General features: G+C 42.2%; 1 protein-coding gene across 1 annotated transcript in view; it reads right to left on the reverse strand.

The window, feature by feature from the left end:
- Nucleotides 1–8,379, reverse strand: part of LOC111154926 (dual adaptor of phosphotyrosine and 3-phosphoinositides 1) — a 53,838-nt gene extending 45,459 nt beyond the window's left edge. The window contains exon 1 of the mRNA XM_022514885.1: nt 8,207–8,379. Coding sequence (XP_022370593.1) covers nt 8,207–8,307 — 101 coding nt within the window. The 5' untranslated portion in view covers nt 8,308–8,379. The remainder of the gene's footprint in view (nt 1–8,206) is intronic.
- Between the last annotated feature and the right edge of the window lie 2,849 nt (nt 8,380–11,228).

Genomic DNA, 11,228 nt, shown 5'->3' on the forward strand with positions numbered 1-11,228 from the left:
CTGTGCTTTCCGAAGTGGAATGACTGGTTTCTACCTCTGTTCCTTTCTTGATCTCCCAGGTTGTCACTCTAGTTCCTTATTCCCCAATCTGTAAAGTCCCTGACTAATTAGCTTTCTTGGCTCTGGTCCCATTGTTACTTATTGTGCTCAACTACCAGATTCATGTACCAGATTAATCTCAAAACAAAACATGATGGCCATGTAATTCCACATTCCTATAAGCATTCAGTAAATCCATATTGTCAAAGGGAGTTTGACCAAAGTCCAAACTCCTAACCTATATAAAGACTTCTGGAATTTGGACCAACCTAAATATCCAAACTTTAATAGAGGGAAACAGGCTGACCTCGGGAAAAGCCAGACCCAGAACAGGCTTTGACACAGACTAAAACATAGATGATGGAAAAATATCCTACTAGAAAGCAAAAGAAAAATTGTATATGTGCTATGGCCATAATTCAATCTGCATGTGTGTGTGTGTGTTTATGTGTGTGTGTATTTACAGAAAAATATATATTTTTTAAAGTTTTTTTTTTTTAAAGATTCCATTCATTTATTTGACAGACAGAGATCACAAGGAGGCAGAGAGGCAGGCAGAGAGGAGGAAGCAGGCTCCCCGCTGAGCAGAGAGCCCGATGTGGGGCTCGATCCCAGGACCCCGAGATCATGACCTGAGTCGAAGGCAGAGGCTTAACCCACTGAGCCATCCAGGCGCCCCTATTTTTTAAAGACTTTATTTATTTATTTGACAGACAGAGATCACAAGTAGGCAGAGAGGCAGGCAGAGAGAGAGGGGGAAGCAGGCTCCCCACTGAGCAGAGAGCCCGATGTGGGGCTCGATCCCAGGACCCCGAGATCATGATCTGAGCCAAAGTCAGAGGCTTAACCCACTGAGCCACCCAGGTGCCCCCAGAAAAAATATTTTTAAAAGATTGGAGACAAGTTGAACAATATGTCATTCTGGGTGGTTGCACCTGGCTGACTTTTTGGGTGCTTTTATATTTCCCAAATTTTCAATAATTAATACATATAGTTATTATTTTTAACTGTTTACTGTGAATAACTTCAGGAAGTAGAAAAATAGCATAAGTAATAGAAAAAGTAATACACATATTTAAATAATACCCATGTTTTAGGTAGAATAATTTTCAAACTTTTGCCATATATTCTTCATATATTTTTGGAGGAACATTTTAAAAGTTAATTATAGATATCATGACGCTTTAAGTAGTTCAGCATGTGTCTCTAAAAAGTGACATTCTCTTGCCTAACCATACTTTTATCAAAACAAATTAACTTACTGCTCTTACATTTTTAAAAGCCATAAATATTTTTTACAAGGTTTTGTTTATTTATCTGAGAGAAAGAGAGAAGGTGGGGTTGTGGGGGGCGGCAGGGCAGAGGAAAAGGGACAAGCAGACTCCTTGCTGAGTTCAGAGCCTGACACGGGGCTCGATCCCAAGACCCCGAGATCATGACCTGAGCTGAAATCAAGAATCTGATGCTTAACCAACTGAGCCACCCAGGTGCCCCTAAAGTTATCAATATTTTTAAACAAACAAGTCTGAAAACAGGTAATGCGGGCAGGCTCTCGTGGGCAGGTGGGCAGGGAGAATGTATGACCCAGAGAGACTCTGGAGTTGAGGGAGCCACACAGTGAAAAGCCCACCAGGTGGACTGTCCTGGTTCTAGACAGTTCCATACCAGGGTGTAGGAACCAGAAGCCTGTGGGCTCAGAATAGGAATTTATCCTCCAGGGGAGCTGGGAGGAACAAGAAATGAACACAGGCCTTTTTCCCTCTTTTGAAGGCCAAGGCTGTGGCTATGACACTAGAAACTAGAAGAGGAAAAGCAGGTGGACATTTCTCAGACAGTGAGGTTCTGGGTGGAGACTCTGAGACGTAGAGCCCAGAACCCACTGAATGAGCACATTCCCTACCTGCTGGTCCCTGGGATGAGAGGCTCTGAGTCATGTGGGCCTCTCTGATTTTCTGAATACTCCCATGTTTTACTATGTCTACTCCTTCATTCACGTCACTTTCTCTTCAGTAAATGTCATCTTTTCTGATGTCAACTGACAAATACCTACCGGTTCCAAAGCCCTATTGTCCACGACCAGTGGTGTCCTTCCTTCCTGCCATACACCATGTGCTTTGCCTAGATACACTCATGGCCTTCAGCCTCTCCACCCAGCATTCTAACTACATGTGTGTGCTTTCTCGGTCCTCTGCCCTGTAAACTCTTTGAGGGGACAGGTGTTTCTTCTTCATTTTAGGGACCCCCCCACACTGCCTTGTCATCATTTAATGGCTGGATCTATGAATGGATAAGAAGAGTTAATGGGTGAAACAAAGTGACCCCACTCGACGTGAAGAACGTTTGTGGACAGATTTCCACATGTAAGTAGGAGGAAGTCACCGTCACTCGTAGAGGAACAAAAAACACAACCACCGAAGAGGAAATTCATTTGAGTCAAGGAGAGATTAAACTGTAACCCAGTTACATATTCTCATACAGCTACATGAGAATCACCTTCTATTTTCAGAATCCAAGATTACAGAGTTGTGCACAGAAGAGGAACAAGTTTTATTACTCTACTTGGTATCACAGCTCTGTAAACAGATTCCTTTAAAACTTTGACTTCAGCAGCACCTGGGTGGCTTGAGTTTCTGACTCTTGATTTTGGTTTGGTTCATGATCTCAGGGTTGTGAGATCGAGCCCCGCACCAGGCTCCATGCTGGGCCTGATGGGTTCTCCCTCACCTTCCCTCTCTGCCCCTCCCTACCCACTCCTTCTTTCTCCACTACAAAAAAAACAAACCAACAAATAGCAAAACTTTGACTTTACTACACTTTTCCTAGCTTATTCTGTTTGTCTAGCTCTGAAAAATGGAATCTACAAAAAATCCAATGAAGTGTTTTGGGGGGCACCTGGGTGGCTCAGTCAGTTAGGTGTCTGCCTTCTGCTCAGGTCATGGTCCCGGGGTCCTGTGACCGACACCCACATTGGGCTCCCTGCTCGGTTGGGAGTCTGCTTTTCCCACTCCTTCCTGCTCATGCTCTCTCTCTTTGCTCAAATAAATAAATAAAATCTTTAAAAAAGAAATCCAATAAAGTTTTCATTAATTAGGGTATTGGCCTGGCTTTGCAGGCATGAGCATGCATATTATGTGAAGAAAACAAAAGACTAAGGTCTTTTGATAATAACATTTGTTGGCTGTAGTAATCACAGAACTTTCTTTTTGTCTCTCAGTTCTTACTAGTATCAACAAATAGTGCTAATATAATAAGAGGAGACAAGTGTGATGAAAAGTAGCAAGTTGCATTAGTGGGTATGCATGTGGGCCTCAGAGCCAAACTCCTATATTAAAAGGTTTTTGAGCATGTAACCTTGGACATGTGCTAAAACTCTATCCTTCACTTTTCTGGTTTGCAAATGGAGACGGTATAGTATTTATCCCACAGTGATGTGTAAATTTAATAAATCCTACATACAAAGGCTTAAAACAGTGCCTGGTACATAATGACATCCAATAATTCCCTGTTGCCATTATTAGAACACAGAGCTTCTTAGAACAGTGGAAAGAGCATCACTTTGGGGTAGGCTTGTAGGAGACGTGTTCCTCAGCTGCACCACTGTGAGTTCTGTGACCTGCACGGTTCACCGAACTTGTCTGAACCCCCTTTCTGTCTCTATGAAATGGGTATAATCGTACACATTGAAAGTATTACTGGGAAAGCTAAGTGACCTAATGGGCAGAAATGGCATGGTGCTGGCACATAGTACGTGGTCAGTAAATAATGAATTATCACAAGAATTTCTGGGACTTCAGGCAACGTGATTTTGCTGCTAGTGAGTCTCCTTGTACATAAAGTTGGAATGCTAGTACCTTCTGAAGACCACAGCTGGTGTATGCAAAATGTCTGGCTCCTAACAAGGACTCATTTTCGTTATGATCATCTGTTCCCTGAGTCAGCAAACCACCACCTGAGGGCCAAATCCCACCAAGGTACAGGTTTTTGTATTTCCTGCCAGGGTACAAGTTTGTATACACTCAGAGACAGGAATGATCTTACATTTTTAAATGGCGGGAGGAAAAAAAAATAGAGTATTTTGTGACTCATGAAGATAATATGAAATTCAAATTTCAGTGTCCACAAATAACGTTTTGTCTGAGCATTGTCACGGCCATTTGTCTCTGTGTTATCTATAGCTGTTTTTGCATGTCAGTGGCAGATGTGAGTACCTGTGGCCGAAATCACAAAGCCTGCAAAGCCTGGAAAATTTATTATCTGGTTTTTTTGTTTTTTTTTTGTTTTTAAAAAAAAAGCTTGCTGACCCCTGATCTAGTCTAACCTTCTCTTATATGTACAGTGGTAGAGAAATTAGAGACTTGCTTACTGACTTACTGATTGATTGATTACACTGTCTTGTAGCGAACTTTGTTATAATAATCAAAGACTGTCTGAAACTTTAAATTATTAACTAACTAGCAATTTCAGAACTAGTTATTTATTGAGGTCACCTCTCTAGCATTCACTATTTGTTTCATTTCCCCATTGCTCCATTTTGAAAGCAACAAACAGCCTCACTGTTCCCAGCCGACCTCTTCCTTATCACTGACCATTCTCAGCACCCTTTGCCCCTCCTGTCCTTCCCACAGCTCACCTCCTCCCCCAGACCCATCCCGCCAAAGTGTAAGTAAAGCTGAGCGACAATCACAGATGGGGTTATTTCTCCTTTGCTTTGGACACATTAATATATTTAGGATTAAAGAACATAAATGTTTTTATTTAAAAAAAATTTTTTTAAGATTTTATATATTTGAGAGAGAGAGCACACACACAAGCACAGAGCACCAGTATGTAGAGGGGCAGATGGCGAGAGAGAGGCAGGGAGCCCAGGGCGGGGCTGGATCCCCAGATCCTGGGATCATGGCTTGAGGCACAGGAAGATACTTAGCCGACTGAGCCACCCAGGTGCCCCAGAAAATAAGTGTTTTTAGATTGATGCTTTAAAAATGAGACTCAGAAATGCATCTGAGCTGCCTGATTTAGGTACTTTAGAAAAGAATAAATCGATGCTCTGAGTAAGCCATGTGTGTCCTAGAAAGGCAAGTGACAGATTAATTTGCTGAAGCTCAGGGTTTAATTTTCAAAACTCACATATTCCAGAGCCTGAATAAAAATAGGGACCCAAGAATGAGGATGTATGATATCACTCTAACCAACACATCATCTGTTTATATCTACCCAAAATACGACATAAGAATCTACCTAACAGTTCAAGTAATATATTTAAAATAATTTAAAAATTAAATCTTTAAAACCAGCCACCTATTATTTATCAATTACATGAAATCATTTTGTTTTTATGGCACTTTTTAAAAACTGAATTTGGTTGAAGTTTTGGTACAGATCATACCTAACCAGTGACTTAAAGTTTCAAAGAAAAAGTTTCATTTATATTCAGAATTCTGCCAGGGGCAACTGGTCCTTTTCAAGTTTTCTCAGATATTATCACTTGCAAAAGGTCTATCAGTGATGTCCTGAAGGGGCGAGTACTCACTCAAGTCCATTATTAAATTTTCAGGAATTATACAGTTAGGTTGTTAAACTGTTGGCAACTTGAAATTGCCCACGGTAGAAGTATTTTTACCAGGGAAATAGGCAGACTCTAGAAATCACCGCTGGTCCAAGTGGTTTATTGGCACCCCATTATATTTTAAAATATACTTATTATATTTTTAAAAATTATATTTAAAAAAACCATGCTCCTGAAGGTTCTCATTAGGGGGGTGAAAATGTTCTAAAATTGATTTTTTGTGATATTTGAACCACTCTTTAAAGTCGCTAAAAATTGTGGATTTATACACTTGAAAGAGTTTTATCTGCAAAGTATACCTCAATAAAATTGTTAAGCAAGCTTCCAAACCAACAAATAAAATGTTAACATTTATTAATGGTTTTAGGATTCAGGGACATACCCAATAAATGAAAAATAAAGCCTCATTTTTTTCAGCACTTCCGATGGATTTATACCCTATGCAGCGACTCGCAAACTTGGTCTCTCTCTGGAATCACTTGGGGAGTGTAAAAAGGAAACACTCACTCCGGTGATACTAATGTCATTTGTCTGGCATGTGGCCTGGACAGGAATTTCTTTTTTAATTGTTATTTATTCACTTGAGAAAGAGAGAGAGAACAAAGGAGAGCACGAGCTGGGGAGAAAGGCAGAGAGAGAGGGAGAAACAGACTCCCTGCTGAGCCAGGAGCCCGATGTGGGGCTCGATGTGGGGCTTGGTCCCAGGACCCTGAGATCATGACCTGAGCCAAAGGCAGACGCTTAACAGACTGAGCCACCCAGCTGCCCCTGGAACAAGAATTTTTTAAATAAAAACTTCTTGTGTGATACTAGTACACAGCTAAGGTGAGAACCTCCACTGTAGAGTGATTTTCCAATTTAATTGTAGCTTCTCTATTGTTATGGAAACCATTCTCAAATATTCAGTAAATTTCCAGGCCTTCTGAAATACATAAGTTTGGACATAAATGCACCTTTTTGGGATGTTTCTGGGTTCTACTGAACGTCCATTCTCTGACCACGGAGGGAAGGCAGAATTCTGTTTTCCTTGTGGGTTTTACCCAGAGTCACTTCCTGTTATGGGCATATGGTGGAGAGAGGAGACATCATCTAGCTCATCCTTGTCATCCAAGGAGGTGACAATGTCACTCAAGCATAGAATGTGGGCTCAGGATGGCTTAATTAAAGAACAAGAATTGAATACCTCCTTTGTTTCTTTTCTCCTTTGGAGCTTCCTGCTGATCATGGGCTGGGAATATTGATAATGAAGCATGGAAAGATTTATACTTTAATAATTTAATAAGGGTATAAGTGAGAGCCCCAAAGTCCAGCTTTAGTGCCCAGATTCGGTGACACCCATTTGGCTGCTCAGGGGCATTTTGCCCCTTTCTCTTTGGAGTTTCAGCCTGGAAGAACAGTGGTATCCTAATCTCCAAATTCCCAATAAGGGGAGTTGACTTTATAGAAAATTCTAGCTGTTATATCTGATTTATGTTGTGAAGGTAGAGTTGAATTCTGGGACTTCCATTTTAAAATCTGAAGATACGACTTTACTGAGAACTTTGACAATTATAACACACAAAAAGATACAATCTCTGCCATCTTAATGCAGAGCTTCATCCCTGTTTCAGTTTTTCTCTGGTAAAGAACACAGGTGTTTGCAGCTTGCCATCCCAGCTTTGCCATTTGTTGATGTGTGACGTAGGCAAGTTTTTCAACCCCTGTGGTGCCATTTTCTTACTTTGTAAGATGGAGATGACAGTTTCTATGCCCGTGGGTTGCTGCAGAGATAGTGCTGTTTACAAAGAGGCTCTGGTCTTGTCCCTTGTGAAGCACAGGTGTCAAAGCCGGCCTCGTTAGGATATTTCTGATGCTTTAGGGTAAAGGTCCAGTTTCTCTAGAAACCCCATACACCTCTCTTCTGTAATACTTGCTTCTTTTATTAAATACCCCAATGGGTTGTCTCATCTGGTCCCTTCTTAAAGACAGGACTACGATGACTCCACCTACTTAAACTTATAACCTGCTTGAGGCATAAATTTTATCCTCTTCCTGATTTGTTAGCATTTAAAAGGCTCAAAGTTATGCATACAGATGTATACATACAAGAGCTCATAAATGCGGTGTCAGGAGAGAGAAACCCAGATGGAACAGGGCAGACACTTCCTCATTCTTTCTCTTTTGAAAAAGTCCCTTCCCTAGCGGTAGGCTGGGCTGTTTATCTTCCTGGCAAGACAGCCCTCTTACTGTCAACAGCTCAGAGCCCCAAACATTTGAACAGCACTTTTATTCATAAACCAGATCCATATCAAGGAAACCAAGCAACATCAACTCACACCTCTCCATTCTGACCCTAGGCTAAAAAGAACACCCAACATTGGATTTTCTTCCCATTCTCTCCACTTGGATGTCCTCACACCTTGGGAAAATACTATACGCTTTTGAAATGCGATTGGCCCCTAGCAGAAAGATGCTTAACGGGCTCAGATGAGTGCGGCGGAAAGCAGAGAAGACCGATATGGCAGGGTGCTAAAGAAAATCAACTAAGGTGAGCCTTTGGGTGGGAGTTGGGGGTCGGGGCTCACCCAAGCAGTACCAAGAAAAGAAGACCTGCTTTCTTACCCCAAGTCCTGGAGCAGCTCAGCTTCTCCATCTGATCTGCTCCACAGATCTGAAGGATCCTGGGTGCTCATCTTCCCTTCTAGAGATTCTGCTCTGCCCATTCGCGCTCCTCACGTCTGCTGAGCCCCTGCCAGGTGCTACGGGAAGAGGCAGAGAGAGAGAGAGAGAGAGATGGGTCCTACTACTCCTCACTCTCTCCTCCTCTGAGAAAGGAGCCCACTGCAGCTGAGTCTCCAACCAGCAAGGAAGTGAAACTTGGTTACTCCTCCCACTGACACTCACCACCCTGGCCCCAAGGCACGGGCAGGAGTGTTCTGTCAGCCAGGAAGTATGCAAACTTAGGTAGCTACCCTGAGGACAACACGTAGTTTCTGTCAAAGAAAATAAGGATGAGGTCACACCAGCCGGGTTTGGGACTATCCATTCCAACTCTTTTCACGAAGCCAACCAGTTTCTCTCAGCCTTGGAGAAGAGGGCACGAGCACCCCCTCCTTCTGTCTCCCAAATGCAAGGGTCTCTGAGGAAGGTTCTGTTTCAGGATCATATTTACGGTGGGTGAAGAAATCAGTCAAACCACTAGCCTCGATTCTGAAGTCTGGTTTTTAGCACCGTATCAGTATGTCTGCCTCCATTATCCAGGCTTTCCAACACACTCGCAATGTTCAAATGGGCATGATTCAGAGACAATCACTGTTTTCTCTGAGGAGAGAATGATTGGAGAAGCCAGCCCGGTGCCCAGAGTCTCTGAGCTCCACGTCCTTCCCTGGGCTGACTCACCATGGGCACTGCTTCCTGGGGGGTGGCTGGATGAGAAAGCCCACCCACCTGCAAGTGCTCACCGGAAACAGTTGTCTCTCTGAAGGCTGGGGAGTCGGGCAAAGGGCAGCAATGAATGAACAAGGAACCTGCCCAGCTTCCCGCCTTCTCTCTATCTCTTCTTGCCGGAAAGAATGTGCTTCTGGATTCTTTCCCTTCTCTCTCTCTCTCTCTCTCTCTCTATCTCACACACACACACACACACACACACACACACCCTCACTCACACAGGGATCACCAGGCTGCCCTGGAACTGAAGACCAACAGCACTGGCATGGCTGAGGGCTTGTTACAATGCATAATTTCTGCCCCAGCCCATTGGAACCAGCACCCACATTGAAACAAGATCCCCAAGGTGAAGCCCATGCCCGTTAATGTCTGAGAAGACTGTCTTACAGGGCACCGAGACAGAGGAGCTGTTCCTAAAGGAGGGGTTCTGTACCTGGTACCATTTCACCTTCCTTCAGGTTCTTCCCAGCCCCTCTGTTGGTCAATGACTTATGAGACTCTGATTGTGTGGGAGAAATTCTAGCCCTGATAACACGTAACCGATTGTACAGAAACATTTAAAATTCTTTTTGCTACAGCTTGTACGGAGAGGAGCACAGGGTCCACTGGCAAACAGATGTCAGCCCTGGCCCAGGAGGGGCTGAGTGTACGCGGCAGAAATAGGAGCAGCTGGGCAGAGATTTCCTGTTCTCTTTCTAGAGCGTTTTGTTCAATGTTTCAGTATCTATTTTGTTCCCATTTTAGCAAATTCTGGTTTTTCTTTTACTTAACCTCTCCTCCTCGTTTTTTCAGGAAAGAAGCAAAACTGGCTAAGATCACCCTCTTCCCATTTTCAGTCTTCCTGCCCTCTCCTTTTCTCATTTTGCTTTCCCATCTGTGACCCTCTCCTTTGAGGTTATTCTTTCTATCACTTATTCCATTTTCCCCAGGCTCCCTCCCTTCCCTACTACCCCCCTGCTCCACTAACTACACGTTCAGTATTGGAGTGGTACCAGTTGCTGCAGTTTTAAAAGATGGTTTCAACAAAATGATGGGTATTCATAAAAATATTTGGTAATATATTTTACATTAGATTGTTTGGATATAAATATATTTTTGGATATACATATGTGTGTATACACACACACACATATACATATACATACATGTTATTAAAGAAACTGCAAGTTTTGCTTCCAAATATGCTATATATATATATTTAATACCACATAACTTACTTTTGACTTATTTCAATATTCTTTTTTTAAAGATTTTATTTATTTATTTGACAGAGATAGAGAGAGCACAAGCAGGGTAAGTGGGAGAGGGGGAAGCAGACTCCCTACTTCAGCAGAAGCCCAATGCGGGGCTCTATCCCAGGATGCTGGGATCATGACCTGAGCCAAAGGCAGATGCTTGAGGACTCAGCCACCCAGGTGCCCCTTATTTCAATATTCTTTTCGGTGGTACTGGTTCCTAGCACTGAATTCTTTCATATGGGTTTTGAACATAGAAATGGATACAAACATTCATGCTGTTTTAACAATTCTGGAATATCTTATGCTTTGTTGGAAAATTTTTCTTTGTTCAAGAAATCTTGGGCCTTTATTTGAATGACTATCATATCCAAACCATTAATTGTCTCATCAAGAGAATTTGGGAGAAGTATTGTGTCTAGATTTGAATTTCTTTATTAGAAGAATAGGCTTCTAACACTTGAGACTCCTCTAAGGAGAACTTTAAAAAAATGACTATATAGTTAAAGATCCTTTTTGATCTTATTCTGTTTTGTTTTTTTTTTCTCTCTACAGAAAGCTTAAATATCATGATGTCTGCTTTTACCTGGTTACCTAGCAATGGCAATTCTACTCATTCTCTTCCCAGAAGGAACAGTGTTTCAGCTTCCTTAGTTAAGTGTGTTATTAAATAAACATGATCTCCCCTTCACCATTTATGTTGGTGAGAAATAAAGGATACATTCTGTAAGGGAAACCATGGACTGGGGTAACCATAGCTTGGGATTGAGGGAGTCTTACTCTGTTTCCTACTGTCTGCTCTTCCAACTCATGAAAAAGAAAAGAAAAAAAAATCACCATTTCATATTAAATTAGAGCACAGAAACAGCAGAGAAAGAAAGAACTGACCACGTTTTTCAGCTGCAGGCCAGCTCTCCAATGGAAGAGCTTCCAGCTCTCCCTTAATTCTGTAGCAGGCTCAG

The sequence above is a fragment of the Enhydra lutris genome, unplaced genomic scaffold, assembly GCF_002288905.1.
Source record: "Enhydra lutris kenyoni isolate GAN:26980312 unplaced genomic scaffold, ASM228890v2 scaffoldscaffold3, whole genome shotgun sequence".
Classification (NCBI taxonomy): domain Eukaryota; kingdom Metazoa; phylum Chordata; class Mammalia; order Carnivora; family Mustelidae; genus Enhydra; species Enhydra lutris.